The sequence below is a fragment of the Xiphias gladius genome, chromosome 1, assembly GCF_016859285.1.
Source record: "Xiphias gladius isolate SHS-SW01 ecotype Sanya breed wild chromosome 1, ASM1685928v1, whole genome shotgun sequence".
NCBI classification, from domain to species: Eukaryota; Metazoa; Chordata; class Actinopteri; order Istiophoriformes; family Xiphiidae; genus Xiphias; species Xiphias gladius.
Window position 1 is genome coordinate 35529772 of NC_053400.1, and position 18863 is coordinate 35548634.

The 18863-nt window shown below is 40.9% G+C and overlaps 1 protein-coding gene across 1 annotated transcript in view; it reads left to right on the forward strand.

Moving 5' to 3' along the window:
* vps13c (vacuolar protein sorting 13 homolog C) overlaps positions 1–18863 on the forward strand; it is an 81015-nt gene that overhangs the window by 56675 nt on the left and 5477 nt on the right. The window contains exons 68-83 of the mRNA XM_040128137.1: positions 945–1071; positions 2011–2246; positions 3393–3537; positions 4431–4571; positions 4708–4789; positions 6422–6491; positions 7479–7590; positions 7685–7798; positions 8165–8295; positions 8612–8693; positions 10905–11018; positions 11523–11598; positions 13767–13930; positions 14049–14094; positions 15097–15220; positions 17972–18086. Of these exons, the coding sequence (XP_039984071.1) occupies positions 945–1071; positions 2011–2246; positions 3393–3537; positions 4431–4571; positions 4708–4789; positions 6422–6491; positions 7479–7590; positions 7685–7798; positions 8165–8295; positions 8612–8693; positions 10905–11018; positions 11523–11598; positions 13767–13930; positions 14049–14094; positions 15097–15220; positions 17972–18086 (1879 nt within the window). The remainder of the gene's footprint in view (positions 1–944; positions 1072–2010; positions 2247–3392; positions 3538–4430; positions 4572–4707; positions 4790–6421; positions 6492–7478; positions 7591–7684; positions 7799–8164; positions 8296–8611; positions 8694–10904; positions 11019–11522; positions 11599–13766; positions 13931–14048; positions 14095–15096; positions 15221–17971; positions 18087–18863) is intronic.

The following is an 18863-nucleotide window of genomic DNA, read 5'->3' on the forward strand; positions in this document are numbered from 1 at the left end:
TTCTGCTACCAAGTACACTCATTATGTCGCCACCAGAACTATAGACTCCCCAGGACCCCAACCAGAGACTCCAAGAAAGCTTGATAGTTATTCCTGTTGTTCAGTTCATAAACACAAACCACAGTTAGATTCTTCCCCTCGGTGACACTCAGTCACATAAAAGAGACTCTCTGGTTCTCCAGGCAAAACTCCAACACAGCTGCACTCAGCCAGGGTTTTTGAGTACTCCCACACCTGCCCAGTTCCTTTCACCCCGGGCAACTTTGGAAAAGGAGAGAGTCCAGTTCCTAACCAGAGGTTTAGTTTTGTAGCTGGCGCCAGGTGCGCCAGCACCAGTTTTTTCCTCACCAGAAATGTGGTGTTTCACATCCCTCGAGTTTTCACAGCTGGGGGCCCCGTGGGTGTAGGCCTGGCGTCCACCACCCAGGCCTGACTCTAGGAGGGGTCCCTGGTCTATTTAATTGTAGCTCACTCCTTAAGTTGCCACTTCGCAAGGGTTCTTGAGTCCTTCCTGGTCTGAGCCCTACCTGTGAGAACCTTCCATCTGTTGCTCCCAACAACACAGCTCCCAGGGTCATGAGGGTACAAAAACCCCTCCACCAAGTTAAGGTGGAGACTATCTGAGCCACATGTTTCCATCCACCTGGTTTTTGGTCAATAAAAAAAGCTAGAAATTTGAAGAATAAAAATCACCACAGCAACTGATTAAAAAACCCAAGGGTCCACAACAAATTCCATTAATTGAAAACACAGAAAGTAATCTTGAGTTGAAAGCAGCAGTGAAAGTCCTGGGTACTAGTAGTCCTAGTATTAGAGTCACTGCTGATGTCATTAATAATGTCATCTCATCATGCAGTCTAATATATTTAGAAATAAGTGCTGATTCAAATTTTACTCTGCAGAAATTCAGAGATTTGTTTGACAATTTTCTGTTTAATCCTCAGCGGCTCAGCGGTGGTTCATGAGCTGAAACCTGGCCAGGCTCGGCGGTTTGCATGGGACGACCCAGCGGGCATCCGAACACTCAGATGGAGCTGCATGGAGCATTCAGGAGAGCTGGACCTGCTGAAGGTCTGACTGACACAAAGATACACTAATCAATAATTCTATGTTACCAAGTGACTGTCTGTAATGGTGTTTCTGGTAGATGCAGAGAAAGAGGTTTTTAAGCCTCTTTTAGCTCCTTGTTTTGGTATTATGCACATTTACTGTCTGGTTCAGTCTCAGCTGTATTCAGAGAAAAAGATGTAAAAAGCCACTGTCCACTCCCTGCTCAACAGCAAACAGCGGACAGACACTGTTAGAGACCAGCTGGTGAATATAGTATTTAGCAGCTAATGAGCCAGAGATTACCCTTAGGAGCTGGTAGAGATCAAAAACAGGGATAGAAAAGAGGGAATGCTGGACTTATATTCATCAGGTGGACACAAAAACCACTCCAAATGAATAATAATGGTGTTTTGTAACTGCTGGCTATGGAAATGGAATGATAATGTTGTTTTGTAACTGCTGGATATGGAAATGTGTATGGATGTGGAAACATGTTTGATCACATTAGCATCAGCTACTTTATTGTTGAACTTTAAACCGTATCTCCATAACAACTGAATAAACTTGGTCCACTGAGAAAAAAATTTTCAGGTTGTACTTCTGCCCTCAAGTGGACAAAGAAATGAATTAATGAAGCTTTAACCAAACTGAAAATATAAAGGACCGAGAATAGAACCCAGAGGAGCTCCACAATTAATTATTGACATGCTCTGTGTCTGCTGGATCTGGAAATAATAGCTTTTTCTTAACATATTAACTACAAGTACTATATAAGCTGGTAATATTTTGTGTTTCTCTGCAGTTCTGCTGCCCCCTTAATACAGGTTTAAATATACACACTTTATTCACACTGCCATACTAGTAAAACCTAGTGGACAGAGCTGAGTGCAAAAATGAGTCACACTACAACTGACTTTTCTATAAAATACATAAGCTGACAGTCAGTCTCTGTTCATTCAGGACGAGGTAGGTCAATTCTCCTACGACAGCCTGTCTCAGGTCCACTGGGTTTCATTCCTGGACGGATGTCAGCGGGTGGTGCTGTTCACCGAGGATGTCGGCGTGGTGACGAAGGCTCGGCAGGCCGAGGAGCTTGAACAGTTTCAGCAGGAAGTGAAGGTGTCCTTGCAAAACCTCGGACTCTCGCTGATCAACAATACCAGCAGGCAGGAGATTGCTTACATCGGCATCACCAGGTAAACACCAACATATCACCAGGAAACCACATCACCAGGAGTCTATTCCGGAAAGCAGGTTTAACAAACTCCGAGCCTAAACTTGAACAAACAGCTGATCTGAGTTGGTTCAATCAGCTCTGAGTATGTTCATTCTGAGTTAAGCGCGTGCCTGGTGAATGATAAAAAGCCATTATCAATGGAGCTCCGATTTGCTGCTACTAATATTCACAATGGCAGCTGGCGAAAAAAAGGTAATCCTGCTTCACCCCACTGCAGTTAGAAGTTCTAATACATGCTTATGGTGAGTATGAGCAAATCTTCAGAGAAAATGTGAAAATAAAGTTGGGACAATATAAAAATACTAATTGTTGCATTTGTAGGAAGTAAAGAAAACCAAATGAATTGTGAATGGTTTGTCTTTATTTGACTGCCGGGGGTTGTGGTAACTTAATCTGGGAATTGGTTTTGGACAGCTCTTCCATCATGGACATCTGCAGGGTGAATGGGATGGTTTTCCTAATGGTTGTTCATTTGTATGGCAGGGTGTTGCTCTTTCCATAATATTGTGGTAGTATTATCGAGAACAACATATGCCACAATAATGTCACATGCCCCCTCATAGGTTACCTTGTGTCTACATAGGCACTGGAACAAGCTTTGAGCATGCTTATTGACATCTCAACCCGGGCTCTAGTCCTGCAGTGGGCTACAGTGAAACACTGTTGGGGGCCCGGCTCAGGGTCAGGGTAAGGGGTCAACAGATAGGGCTGGTATGGGTGCCGTCTGTCACCAAGCAGGTAACCATCAAACTCTCCTGTATTTATATAGTGGATGCATAATGTGATATATAGTCCTTGTTGTTTTAAGACAGTAGTCAATATACTTGCACATTAATGCCGTGGAAAGACATCCTATTCAAATAGTCTCTTTTGTTAACTGCAGGAACAGTGATAGGGATATAAATGCCATTGATGCAGCCTGTCACATTGGGAAACCCTGCAAAAATAAAAACAAATTACTGATCTCAGTCTGCAGTCACAGCAGAATGTCATTAAAAGAATAGAATTTAAAATATCGTCGTTAACTTCACCAGGTAGACACAACACTAGTTAAACATTAACACATCACCTGTGTTACAGTGTAGATGTTTTTTCTGTGTCACAGCTCAGGTGTTGTTTGGGAGATGAAGCCGAAGAATCGCTGGAAGCCGTTCAGTCAGAAGAACATCAACCTGCTTGAGAAAACCTACCAGAGTCAGCTGAGCGGGAAGATGGAAGGGGGCTGGGTCAAACTGGAGACCAACCTGGAGGTCAGAGATAAACATGCATATTAACAGATTGATACAAACATCCAGAAATATATTTGTGTTTGAAGTTTCTTTGATAATTATTTACAGGCAAAAATTCATTTGACATAAATTAACTGGATGGAGCATGAGATTGACAGGCGAATCGGTGCGGTGTCAACAGTAAAACAGGCATTGTACTGGACTGTTGTGGTGAAGAGGGAGCTGAGCCAAAAGGCAAAGCTTTCAGTTCACTAGTTGATCTATGGTCCGACCTTCAACCATGATCATGATCTTTGGGTAGTGACCAAAAGAATGAAATCGCGGATACAAGCGGCTGAAATAAGTTTCCTCTGCAAGGTGGCTGGACTCACCCTTATAGATAGGGACAGGAGCTCCAACATCCGGAAGGAGCTGGGAGTAGAGTCGCTGCTTCTTTGCGTCGAATGGAACCAGTTGAGATGGTTCAGGTATCTGATTAACATGCCACCTGGGCGCCTTCCATTGAAGGTCTTCCGGGCACATCCAACTGGCAGGAGACCCTGGGGTAGACCCAGATCACGCTGGAGAGATTATATAAAGTCATCTGGCCCGATAACACCTTTGGATCCCCCAGGATTAACTGGAAAATGTTGCTGGGGAGAGGGACATCTGGCCTAACTTGTTTCCATCGACCAACCTGACCCCGGATAAGCAGCAGAAATTGGAAGGATGGAACGATGGATCCCCCCACATTAACAGACTGGATACAAACATCCAGACACCCCCAGATTAACAGACTGTATACACACATCTAGACCCCCCACAGACTCTCACGAAGAAGAAACACATTTTGTCTCTGTTCTTTGATAACTGATAAATGATCAGTCATTTGTCCAGTGAGCTGACTGAGAGTGTGTGATGTCACTGGTCATCAGGTGAACCTCAGCACCACCACCATGATGATGCGTCAGCCATTTTCCTGCCAAGTGAGGAGGAACTTCCTGTCTGGGATCCAGGTGGAGTTCAAACAGTCACTGCACCAGCGCAGCCTGAGAGCTCAACTGCACTGGCTGCAGGTAAACACACTCACACACCTAAATACAAACACCTGTCCAGAAACACACTCACCTGTATGACTATCGTGGTTTCTGTTTGCAGGTGGACACATACAAACACACTCATCTGTTTGAGTAACTTGGTTTCTGTATGCAGGTGGACAACCAGCTGCCAGGTGCGATCTTCCCCATTGTCTTCCATCCAGTACCACCTCCAAAATCCATCGCTCTGGATTCAGGTGGGTCATGTTAATTACCTGCTTCTACAGTCTTTTGCACCTCTATTTTAACTCTGGTTTTACTCACAAACCAAAACTAACGTTTCAGAGCTTTGCTGCAGAACTCTCTACAGCTTGTACTTGTTTTCTGAGGTGCTCTCCGTCACCCACCTTTGTTAAACATCATATATATATATATATATATATATATATATATATATATATATGTGTGTGTTATATAATATATATATATGTGTGTTATATATATATATAACGTCACATTTCCAAACAACTAACAGACAAAATGTGTGAGTCATTCTGAACTGAGCACAAACGGCATTATCAGGGCTCTATGTCTGTGATATACAAGTGATATACAAAGGCAACTGGACTTGCTTGAGGTTCCTGAAGACGTTTCCCATCTCATACGAAAGGCTTCTTCAGGTCTAACTGACTTACAGTCTCAGGCATTTAACCTCTTGTATGGTAGTTAACACCTTGAGAGTCATTTAGGTCACATGTGAGTCGTTGACCCATCTGGCCATCATGTGAGTTGTTAGGGTCACATGAGCCAAGGTTTGAATTGAGTGTTAAGCTGCCTGGGGAGGGATCTCATGACTGCATTGTAAGTGGCTGATAGGTGGTGTTGTAGACCACCTCCTATGTTTAGTAATGGTCATTCCAGTTTAACATAGTTGGCTTCTTTGTCTCCTCTTTCAAACCATTGGTCTTCTCTGGCAAAAATGTGCACATTGCTGTCCTCAAATGAGTGTAGGTGGACTGCTGAGTCCTGACATGACAAGTTGGCTCTCCTGTGTTGTGCCATGCCCGTGAAGCAGTTTTGTTTGCCCAATGTACAGGTCTGTGTATTCCTCACTGCATTGAACTGTATACACTACATTGCCCTGCTTATGTCTGGATGTTTTGTCCTTAGGGTAGACAAGCTTCTGCCTCAGTGTTACTGGGCTTGAAGTGCAGAAGAATGTGTTGTTTGTTAAAGATTCTCCTGAGTTTTTCAGATACTACCGCAACAAAACCTGGAAAGAACAATAAACTGAACAACATTGTCGTTCCTTGTGTTGCGGGAATGTCTGAAAATTTCAGGAAAATCTATAACAAAAACTGCATCCCTGTGCACTTCAAGCCCTCACTCACATGTGACTCCCACGACTCTCAAGTATCTCGCAAGGAGGTAAATGCCTGGGACTCCACACCAGTCAGTTAGAAATCAAGACGCCTTTTGGATGAGAGGTGAAACATTTTCAAGAACCTCAAGCAAGTCCAGTTGCCGTCATATAGCTCTATGTTTCACAGTAAAGACCTTTAGGTGCTTCACATTAAAATTCTTCTATTTTTAATTTTAAAAGTTAATTTTATGCTAGTTTGGTGATGACCACATCAAAATTACCTCACAGCAGCATATTATTGGAACGAGACAAAGAAAATTAAAGTATGTCATTAAAAACCAAAGTTTTGGACTTATGAACCAAGCAGCATGATTAGGTTTTATTTAAAAACAAAGAATTAAATCAAACAGAAAATGTCTGTAAAAAACATGTTTAAGAATAATTATCAGAAATGTTGACTGATTCAGTTTGATCTATGTCTGTTTTTTGTGATGAGCTGAGTCTCTGTAACTCTTCGTCTCCACAGAGCCAAAGCCATTCATTGACGTGTCGATCATCACCAGGTTCAACCAGCACAGCAGTGTCATGCAGTTCAAGTGAGTATCAACCACTTTAACCTGACCGTAGACCAGTTTACAGTAGTAACAACCAGTTTAACATGATGGTAAACCAGTTTACAGTGAGTAAGAAACAGTTTGAAATGATAGTGAACCAGTTACAGTGAGTAATAACCAGTTCAACATTATGATGAGTTTCATTTGAGCAGCCTGACAAAAGCTTTCCCAAGGAGGCTGAACAGTGTGATACCCCGATAGTTGTGGAAGAAAATGTAAACCACCACCCCATTCTGCCATACCACATGCTAAGAGTCTACAATACAGTCTCACAATGTCCAGAGCTTTAAGTATCTCAGGACGAATACCGTCCAAATTGGGTGCTACTGAAGAACATTTCAACTCCCTAAGTGACCTCCACCAGAGACGTGGACAAGTCTTCCAGCTCTACCTCCTTTATGGAGGACAAGTCAGTGTGGTTTAGGAGTTCCTCAAAGTTTTCCTTCCAACATCTGACAGTATCCTCAGTTCAGGTCAGCAGTTTTCCTCCATGGACTAAGCCCAGTACTTGTTCTGGAGTCTCCTTTGCCAAGAAGCCTAACAGGAAAGCTTCCCTCACAGCTGGTGTCCGCCACCATATTCCTAAAGTTGCCTCTGCAGCAGGCACCTTATGACTTTCTGAGCAGCAGACTTCACAATGTATGCTTTGAACATGGCCCAGTTAAAATCCATGTCCCCAGCCTCCCCTGGGATTCAGGAAGACTTTATGGACAGGAGCCTCACCCAGATGTTCTCAGTTCACCCTCAGTACCTCATGATCAGCTTAAGGTGAAACAATCAGACTTAAGTCTGTCTCGAATGCTTCTTGGCTGCATTCATATCTTTGCTGCTGATTTTGACATCAGATCGCCGTCTAATCTGCCAGACTGCCATGACTGCCAGAGAACATTTACACCCTCTGTGAATATTTGAATCCTTTAAACTGTGACTGATTCAATAAAGTATTTCAAATCTTTGTGTGTACTTCAGGTACTTCATGGCACTGGTTCAGGAGATGGCAGTGAAGCTTGATCAGGGTTTTCTGGGAGCCATCTTGGCTCTGTTCACACCTGCTGTGGACCCCCAGGCTGACAGACAGAAGGTAGAACAAGGCAACAGTTTGACAGTTCCTTGACACATAAGCAACACGCAAAGGGATAAAATCTGACATGTTTGAGCTGTTGTTTGTGTTTCAGTTGCAGCTTCTAGAAACAGATCTGCAGCTGCTGCAGGCCGAGCTGATGGAGGCATCGCTCACTGACACGTCAGGACTCAGCTTCTTTGAACATTTCCACATCTCACCCATCAAGGTGAACAGACACACAGTTTAAACCTCTTCTTTTTGACTTCTGTAAAACCTCTAACACTCTGAATCAAGCCAGTATGAGTTTTCCTAAACAGTATGGCATTCCAACCTGAAGAGTTGACGACTGCAAACATGTTCAGGTTGTGTTGATTAAAGAAAATGTTTCTCAGTGCAGCAAAAAAAACTTAGAGACCTGAATAGTTCAATGTCTGGGGAAAGAAATCTGAACCTGTGCTGATTCATGTTGGCATTGAAGTCTTGATGTCTTTCTTTCCATTCCTTCTCTGTTTATTTTGGGTTTTTTTTTTATATATTTCAGATCTCAGATCCATCTCAGTCTGTGTGTCTCGGTTTATATTTTATATTTCAGCTCCATCTGAGTCTGTCTCTGGGCTCCAGCGGTGAGGACTCAGCTCAGGAGACGGCAGCTGTTCAGTCTCTTAACCTGCTGCTGAAAAGTATCGGAGCTACGCTGACCGATGTCGACGACCTCGTCTTCAAGTGAGTCACTTGCTGCTGCTCAGAATTTTATTGTGGAGTTTAGACGGCTTTAGTTAAAATGCTGCAAAGCTGCTCTGTCATCAGTACAACACATCAACCAACACATCAGTGCACAGACCAAAGAAAGTAAACATTCCCAACACTGCAATCAGACCATATTTTTAACATTTAAACGCTGCAGTCACAGGAAGAGGAAACATTTATTGCTTTGCCCTGCCAAAGTAAAAGTTGTTCTTCCTGTCTGGTCTTATGTGGAGTTGAATCTCAAAGTGTTAGTCTCCCGTGTTTGATGTTTGGTTGTCTCTGTCTCTGACAGACTTGCCTTCTTCGAGGTGAAGTACCAGTTTTACCGCAGGGAGAAGCTGATGTGGGCGGTGGTTCGACACTACAGTGAACAGGTAACATTACAATCTCTGACTGAGTCTCAGTCATCAGGTCATTGTATATCTAAAGGTGTTCAGTCAGAGACAAGAAGGTTTATCTTAGATTCCTGAAGACATTTCTCCTCTTTATCCGTACATCTTCTTCAGTTCCTTCCTCCTGTGTTGGACCTCAAACTTGTTTAATAGTTGTTTTATACCAGAGTCCTCATAGCATTGGACTCTATACATCACACTGCTCTGCTGATGTTTGGCTTTGTGGTCCTCAGGGTGGACCAGCTTCTGTCTCAGTGTGTTGTTGGGTTTGTTGAAGATCCTACTGGCTGAGACTTGCAGAATACATGTAGAGTGCATGTGTCCAGGAGTGGGTGTCTCCACACCCACTTACAGATATCATGTTTTCCTGCTTTATTCTCTCTGATCATATGGACACTAAGCTTTAAAATTACATGAATGAAAGTTTATGTGATTAATTCAGTTCAATTCAATTTAGTTTCATTTATATAGCGCCAAATCATAAGAAGATATCTCAGGGCACTTTTCATATAGAGCAAGTCTACACCAAAATCTGTATAGTTATATTTACAGAGATCCAACATCCCCCATGAGCAAGTACTTGGCAACAGTTGCAAGGAAAAACTCAATTTTAAAAGGTAGAAACCTTGAACAGAACCATGCTCATGGTGGGCGACCAGTTGGGTTGAGAGGGAAAGAGAGAGAGAGAGAGAGAGAGAGACGAGGGACATAGAGAATAAAGATGTATAATAAATAATATGGGATGGAGAAGAGGCCAAGTTAGCTTTAGTTAGATTTAGCTAACTGATTGGTTTCATCAGACTTCATTGACAAGTACAATTGGGTATCATCTGTGTAACAATTTAAGTTTATGGAGTGTTTCCTAATAATATTTAGGATTTATCAGTACTGCACAAACTCGAAATCGATCTGATAAATAGGACCTAAACTAGCTTAGAGCGGTTCCTTTAAAGCCAATTAAATGTTCCAGTGTCTGTAATAGGTTGTAATAGTAAATTGTGTAAAATGCAGCCCTAAGTCATTTGTCCGATGCAATTAGAAGATCATTTGCAACTTTCACCCATGCTGTCTCTGTGCTATGATGCACTCTAAATCCTGACTGAAAATCCTCAAGTAAACTATTATTATGTGGAAAGTCACACAACTGGTTGGCAACAGCTTTCTCAAGGATCTTAGAGTTAAATGGAAGGTTAGATATGAAACTATAGTTGGCTAAAACATCTGGATCAAGAGTAGGCTTTTTAAGAAGAGGTTTGATTACAGCTATTTTAAAGGACTGCGGTACATAGCCTGTTAATAAAGACATATTGATTATATCTAATAAAAGAGGTGCTATCGAAGGGTAACACTTCCTTGAGAGCCTAGTTTGGATGGGATCTAGGAGATAGGTTGATGGTTTAGATGAAGACATTGTTGAAGTTAGTTGGCGAAGGTCGATGGGAGTTAAAAACTGTCTCAATATATATCAGGTTTTACAGCTGTTTCCAAGGTGCCTGTGTTTGAAGATAAATCCGTGCTTGTTGAGGGCAGGAGATGGTGAATTTAGTCTTTAATAGTTAGAATTTTATCATTAAAGAAGCTCATTAAACCGTCGCTACTTAGAGCTAAAGAAATACACGGATCAGTGGAGCTATGACTCTCTGTCAGCCTGGTTACAGTATTGAAAAGAAACCGAGGGTTGTTTTTATTTTACTCTATGATAGATGAGTAATAGGCTGCTCTGGCATTACAGAGGGTTCTCCTATGTTTTAAGACTATCATGCCAGGCAAAGCAGGATCCTTCCAGTTTGGTAGAACACCATATCCTTTTCACAGTGTTTGCTTTAATATGCGGGTTTGGGAGTTAAACCATGGAGCTAATCTCCTTCGTTTATTATCTTCTTTTTTAGAGGGGCAATAGAGTCGAGTGTCATTCTCATTGAGCCTGCAGCAATATCTACTGGCTACTGGCTACTGGGGGCTGGCTAACTACCACAGTGTTTAAACAGTGTCCTGCTGCTTGTCTTGTATTTTTTTAAATTAAATCCTGAAAAGTTTTCCTGCTCATGCTTCTAAAAACTCTTGAAACAAAATGATCTGAGAAGGAAGCATCTCTCTGGGTGAACATTCAGCCTGTGACAGGTTTGGACAAGACTTTGTTTGAAAGGATTTTAAAAGCTTTGATGTAAAACATGGTGTTTTTTCTGCATGCAGTTCCTGAGGCAGATGTATGTTTTGGTTCTGGGTCTGGACGTCCTGGGTAACCCATTTGGACTGATTCGAGGTCTATCTGAGGGAGTGGAAGCCTTCTTTTATGAACCTTTCCAGGTAAAACATATATAGGGTAAACCCCGCATATGAGGTCATTTTCAGATACAAATGAGTTCTTTTCTGAGAGTCATGATGAAAAGTGTTGCTATAATAAGGATTTAGATTAGAACATGCAGGTTATTTAGAAATCAAACTAAATGCTTCTGTTTTCAGACTGATAGAACCAGAATATATCTTTCTTACTGACATTATACTGGACATTTGTCATTTGAAACATAATTGCATAGAGTCCAAACTGTATATACCTGGATTGAAAGTGTTTCAAACTGTAAATTAAAGTTTGATTAAAATATAACAGTAAAATTATTACTTTGGTGAAAATGAACAGAACAACCCACTGACCAACCTCAGCAGCAACATTTTTACATGTGCACCTCAAGTGTTGGAGCTTTGACCACGTATAAAAGACATCCAAAGTTATAACGGGATATAAATGACAGAAAATCACAAAATCCATAATATGTCCCCTTAATGAAGTGAACTGGTTTTTGTGTTTTTCAGGGGGCTGTTCAGGGTCCGGAGGAGTTTGCTGAAGGTTTTGTGATTGGAGTCCGCAGCCTGTTGGGTCACACTGTCGGTAAGAAACTCTGAGAAAAACCACAAAAGTGATTAAAACACCAAAAAACAAAAAAACACCAAACTGAATCTAAACAAGAAGAGCTGCCAGCTGCTGTTATCACTTGTGACTTAAATCTGTTCACTGAATCAGTTACTGTATTAATTCAGTCACATAAAACATTTCTGATCTCAGCAGAGACAACTGATTTTATTCTTTTATTATTTTTATGAATGAAATCATTTTTGGTCAAGAAGACTTTTAAATCACTTCTTTGAGTTGTTGGAACGTTAAAATTGATTTTCCACTTCAGTGTGTTCCCTGGTGTACTACTGCATGTATTTTAAAAGCAGTATAAATCCTTCAGTGTCTCCAGAGGGAGCTGTGTGAAGTCTGATAAATGTCCTCAGGTGATGTCACTTGAGCCAGCTTCAGTCTGGTCTGAAGACTACAAGTCTGAAAAGAAAAAAAAATCTAGGGGAGTTAGAAAGAAGTGAGCTGACCAAAACTCTGATACCTCTAATATTTGGTTGCAGAACCTGAGGCCACAATGACAGCCTCTAAATGTTTCTTGTAGCCATCTAGAAGTTGCTTGCACCTGTGTGCTGGTAGTTTCTGCCACTCTTCCATTGCTATGCGTTCAAGCTCCTTTAAGTTTGCAAGACTCATTTTTGCAAGGGCAGATTTCAGCTCTCTCCAAAGGTTTTCAATGGGATTTAAGACAAGAGTCATTGTTGGCTAGTTTAAAACTGTCCATCTTTTCCTTTTGCGCTGCTGGATGTGTCCTTTGGATTGCTGTCTAGCTGAAAGACCCAAGACCTTCGCGTCAAACCTAGTTTTCTGACACTGGGTGTTTTCGCCTTGGTAATCTTCTGATGTCATCATTCCTTTGATAAATTCAATGCCTCCAGTACCAGAGGCAGCAAAGCAGCCCAACAACATGATACAGACTCCACCATGTTTTACTGTAGGTAGGGTGTTCTTTTCTTTATGGGTTTCATTTAATCACCTATAAACAAACTGATGCACTGCATTGCCAATGACCTCTACTTTGGTCTCAACTGTCCATAGAGCATTATTCCAGAAAGACTGTAGCTTATCTATTAAAGATTTTGCAAAGATTAGTCTCGCCCTTTTGTGCCTTTCTTTCAATAGTGGTGTCCTCTTTGACCTTCGCCCATGTAGGCCTACTTGGTTTAGTGTGCAGCGCATGGTACCGGCTGAAACCACCGCTCAAGATTGCTCCAGGTCAGCCTGAAGCTCTTTGCATGTCTTGCGTGGTGTTTTTTCCACAATCCGCATCAACCTTCACAGACTTCTCTCATTGAGTTACTTCTTAGTTCCTCATCCTGCAAGCACCTTAACAGTTTTATGACTGTGAAAGATGACATTACAAACTGTCGAAACAGGGATATCAAGATCTTTGCCAATTGCCTTGTAGCCTTTGGAATTGTTCTGTTTTTGATAATAGCATTTCTGATGCTCTCAGACAGCTCTCTTGTCTTCACCATTGTGAAAAAGAAACTGGAAACAATCAGCCCCTTTTTATGCAGCAGAATCATCAGTCATTGTTAATTTAGGTCACGTGAACAGTGGAAAATTAATTTATTTTTTTTGTTTTTGTTTGAGGAACTAATTTAAACTCATCAAAAGGATGACAATAATTCAGTTAAACATACTTTTTAAGTATTTTTTATTCCACTAAATGAAAATGTTTTTTTTTGTTGTTGTTGTTCAGTAGCTTTTGAAATTTTATTAAATATTCTGATTATACAACATTGTTTAATTTTCTTTTATTTCTGAAGATATTCTAAATTCTTTACTTCAAATTCTGGGGTTCCAATAATTTCCACCAGGACTGTAGATCCTGTTAATGTAACCAGCCCCAATCTACCACCCAACTCTTAGAGGGCCGGATGCACCGTGGGCAAGGTAGGCCCCAGGTTTTGACAAGGAAGTGGAATGTGTGGAATAAAAAGAAACGATATCTCTGGCTCTGCTGCATCGATTTTGGTTCTCTTTTTGAAAAACTTGATCATGAGTCTGACAGTGCTACAGGAGTGAGCTGATAAATCTGTGGAGGACTGTTTTAATATCTGATCAGCTGACAGCTGGCAGACAGACTGACGGGTTAGACCTCTGTGGTCAGTGTTATCAGCTGATGATTTCCTCCTCCTGACGTACTGCAGGTGGAGCTGCAGGTGTGGTGTCCAGGATTACAGGTTCGGTAGGTAAAGGTCTCGCAGCCATCACCATGGATAAAGAGTACCAACAGAAACGACGAGAGGAGATGAACCGACCGCCCAAAGACTTTGGAGAGAGTCTAGCTAAAGGAGGAAAAGGATTGCTGAAGGTACAGAGACTCATACAGAGTTTAGAAACTGATGTCAGTTTGATTAAAATAAAAACTGCAAACAGTTTATCGGCTAATGTGACCTGATGAAGCTCAGTAACAGTTTATGTCTCTGCAGGGGGTCGTCGGTGGAGTTACAGGGATTGTCACCAAACCTGTGGAGGGTAAGTATTCCTCTGCTTCTCATATCATACCTCTGATTTCAGCATTTCAAGTCAATGTATTTATAGAGCACATGTCGAAAATACAAATGTTGTGCTAAAAATGTTTAGATTGGTTTAAATAATTCAAATAAAAACAAATATGTGCATGACTGTAAAATCCTAAAGTACTGTTAATATAGAAGGGGCTGTAAAAAGAGGTTGTACGATGGGATTTCAAAGTGATGATAGATGTCCCCCCTCATAGCTGAGGGGTTAAGACCCAACCATCAGCTGAAGTGGTCCCTAGTTCGAACCGAGCCAGGTTGTGTGGTGTTGTTGCTGTCATTTCTATTCACTGTTTTTAGAGGCATAAAATACACAGAAATACATTTAAAAGTAAAGTTTGAGATCAGTCTCAAAGAGCTGAAAGAGAAGGGGAACTGTTCACAGCCTGTAAGCAGCAACAGAAGACACTCAGTCATCTGTGGAGTAAGTAGATCTGAGGATCAGCGGGGTCTGGATATAGAATATGGACTGAGGATCTCAGACATTTAAACTTACCTGTTTTTTCAACTGTCAAAGCACAATCACGTTTTTTCTTTTCTTGACACATGTAGAAAAAAATACACCTAAGTATAAGACAACACTTTTTGAAATCCTGCTTTTTTCCACCTCATTTTTCTTTAAAAATCTTTTGCATACCTGAAAGATCTTCATAACAGGTGTGTAAGTGCAGCAGAACCATATGAGGAAGAATGTTCCTTATTGAGCAAGTGAAGGCAGTGTCCAGGTGTCTCTTCTTCCTCATACTTTTAACCTTTACTTACTTAGGTTACTTTTAACCTTTCAGGTAAATTTTCTTCCCTAAGTCTCTTTGAACGTGGTCCTCTGACTGCTGAGTCCAGAGAAGAATAGATCAACATGAACAACAGTGACTCCCAGTTTCTAATCTTCATGTTCACTGGAGTCAGATCTGATGTTTAGTTCAACTGTGGTCTCATCTGCATCCCTTTATGTCTGTAGGGGCTAAAAGGGAGGGGGCAGCAGGTTTCTTTAAAGGCATCGGTAAAGGTTTGGTGGGCGTGGTCGCTCGGCCAACAGGTGGCATCGTGGACATGGCCAGCAGCACCTTCCAGGGAATCCAGAGGTACTGTGGACAGTGTTTTATTTAAAGCTTCAGTACATGTCTTTATTTTCTGGGACAGTTTCTGTGTGACTTTGTTTATTCGTAGTTTGTTTCCAGTGTTTTGCTTAATGAAGAACTTCAAGTGTTGTCTGTGTGCTTCATAACGTTTGTTGTCTCCTCTGTTCTTCTTGTCTGCTCACTAATTTTCACATTTTCTGCTTTTGTTTCTGTCTTTTGTTGGTATTGCCCGGAATTTGGTTCTTTGTTTTTCTTGTTGTTTTGGTGTGTGAGTATTTTACATGAAATACGTTAAAGCTGAGCTCCTTTAATCACTGCTCACCTGAAGTCACGAGTGTTTGTTAGTTAAATCAAACTTTTATTATTCTTATGAGGTTCAGGAAGACTCTGATCTCAATTCAAATCATCAGCTGATTATCCAGATAAAAGCAGTTAGACGGAGGAGATGAGCTTTATCGAGCAGCACTTTGTATGTTTGCATGTTGTTGTCGTCACGCAGCAGAGGGATGGTAAGTAGCTGCATCGTGTCACAAATAAAAACTTCATCCTTCATGTTCATGTCCTGAACTGATTCATGCTCGTCCTTCACTCTAACTCAGCTACTAGTCCCAGCCCTCTGTAAGCCACGCCCCAGCTTGTTGCAGCTTAATGAGTCGAGAGGCCACGCCCCTGAGGAGAGTCACTTATCCTGCGGTGGGTGGGTGGGGGGTGCATCAGAGCTCTTTATATAGCTCTTTGCAGAAACAAAAATAAAATACTTCAGGGATGAAGGATGAATCTTAAATGCGACACACATCAGTCGTGTAGCAGTTGCGGTTCTTCCCCCCCCGATACGTTTCCATGGTGGTTTTGTTTTGAAACCGCCTCCTGACAGGAGTGGAATCAGCCAGTCAGCTTACTTGAAGCGTGGGTCGACAGTCCACTTTGAGGTTGTTTGAGACTGTGAACGTCGGCTTCTCAGTAAGCCTCTGTGAAGTTACCCCTTCTCTGCGTTGGTCCACAGAGACGTTTATCTCCACAGAAGTATAGTCCAGCATCACCTGTTCTCTCCTCAGGGATTGGCTGACTGAATGATCACATGGTTCTGCCAGGCTGAGTTTGGCAGCTTCCTAGTTAAAACTGATGAATTGGAGAAACACTAACAGCGAGAGTGTGTTTGTTTGTTTGGTGGAGAGCACAGATGTTTGCTTAAAGCTGCATCAGAGAGAAAACTGGTACTACTATTAAGTATTTTTAAATACTACAGAATACCACAAAATACCACAAAAAAGAGGAAGTACATGTAAATATATGTAAGTACTAGTTAATATTTGTAAGTAAATCTAAACGGTGAAACATTGTGGAAAAAAGATTAGGAAATACTTAAAACACAAAAATATATCTAAATACTTGTAAACACTACTAAATGTGTAATTATGTGTAATACTTGGTTATTGCAAGTAAATGTAAGTGTGTGTGCTAAAACCTAAATATTTTTAAATACATGTAAATGCGAGAAAAGCACATTAAAATGTAAATGTTGTTGGTACATATAAATAGTAGTAAATATTTTTAAATTATAGAAGAGGAAGTAGGTATACATGTTTGGATATTTATAAATACTAATAAATATGTCTAAATATAAATAAATACTACTAAATACGTGTAAGACTTCTGATTATTATACATGCATCTAAATACTAGTAAATACTGCGATATACCAGTAAATAGTTGGGAATAGATGTAAATACTTTTAAATACTACTAAGTACACACAAATGTAAATAGAAGTGATTATGTGGGTACGGAGGTACGTAGGCACGTGTAAATGTAAATACATAAAGTTTAAATAAAGCTCCACTTTTGTGGTTCAATATTAATAAATTATACTATATTATAGTACTACAGCTATAATAAAGTGTAGTGTATATCATGTATGGACCAACAGAACTCTATCACATGGGTCATTTAATGGGGAAAATCCAACTGCAGCTTTTGGAAAAACACATTTAAACATTATATTTTAGTAAATATGTCATCGGCCTTGACAACCTGCTTCTGTTCTTACATTTCCCAGCAGCCTCAGTAATCTTCATCTTCTTTCTCCTCTGTATGGAGGATCCATCTGTCATGTGACACATCAGTCAGTTCATGATAACCTGTTGAATGTTACTGTTTCATGCTTTCACTGTAGAGGTCATGAAAGGTGAGATATCCCACCTGACTTAAGTTTCTAACAGCACTGTGTGCATTACAAATGAACCTGCTTCACTCTGAATGTGCTTCAGGGTTGATATAATGATCAGTTTGTACCAAAAGTACACAGTTTTATTTATTTAATGCAGTCAAGCAGCTCACCTACTGAACCCCGAGGCAGCTCTAGTCATCTGAACTGTGTCACTCAGAGTGAGAGATACAAACTTTTCTGAATTGACTCTTCTTTATTTTTCAGTTCTTACCACGTTGACTTTAAAATCACATCATATGAAATTACTGAGGTTTATCAGAGATGGAGAATAACTGTTTCAGTTCAATGGTATTAGTTTTTGAAGCAGATTTTTATACAATGGTTAGGTACACAAAGTTTCTTTTGATTCAGAATAATTTACTGTCACTCAGGTAGAGGTGGGTGAGCTAGCTTTAAAACAGATAAATGAGCCATTTGTGTGTGTGTGTGTGTGTGTGTGTGTGTGTGTGTGTGTGTGTGTGTGTGTGTGTGTGTGTGTGTGTGTGTGTGTGTGTGTGTGTGTGTGTGTGCGTGTGTGCGTGCGCGCAGAGCGGCAGAGTCAACAGAGGAAGTGACCAAACTTCGTCCAGTGCGTCTAATCAGGGAGGATGGGATCATCAGACCATATGACCTGAAAGAGTCGCAGGGTTTCGACCTTTTCCAGGTTTGATCACTTTGAATCTTTTACGTTGTTTTTATAACAACACGATGTCACTTGTTACATATGATCTCCCACATGCAGCTTCAGTCAGGTGTTCTATCCAAAACTGCATTTTCCACACTTTACCAAAAACAGAAGAGGTCAAAAACATGAATAGTAATAGCTCATATGTTCAATTTAATATATTATATAATATATATCAAATATCCAAATTAAAACCAGAAAATAAATAAATAATAACTAGAAGGGCCTATCTCCTCGGAGGTCCCAACACCAAATCATTACGACACAGACTGCTGATCCTATTCTACAGTGCAGACTTAAGTGAGAGTTGTGCTCGTGTCCCCATTCCAAATGGGGAAAAATAAAACTCCCCACTCTGTCCATAAACACTCCCCATTCTTTCCATAAATACTCCCCCCATAAACACTCCCCACTCTGCTCATAAACACTCCCCACTCTTACCATAAACACTGCCCCATCTGCCAATAAACACTCCCCATTCAGAAGTTGGCCTGTCAAGTGGGACTATGGGGTGTGTTGCTCTTTAAGATCATTGTGTCACAGTAATAATGTAAAAGTCAATGTTTGTGGGGTTTCCTTTTTAAAAACTCAATCTTTGTGAAATCTTCTTGTTTCTTTTTCTAATTCCCTGTTTTCTTTTTCTCCTTCTTTTCCTTCTCCTTCTCACACTTCTTCTTCTTCTTCTGCTTGTGTTTGTGTTTGTTTCTGTCACATGCAGCCAGATGAGGAATAAACGGGGTTTGGGTGGATCCACTG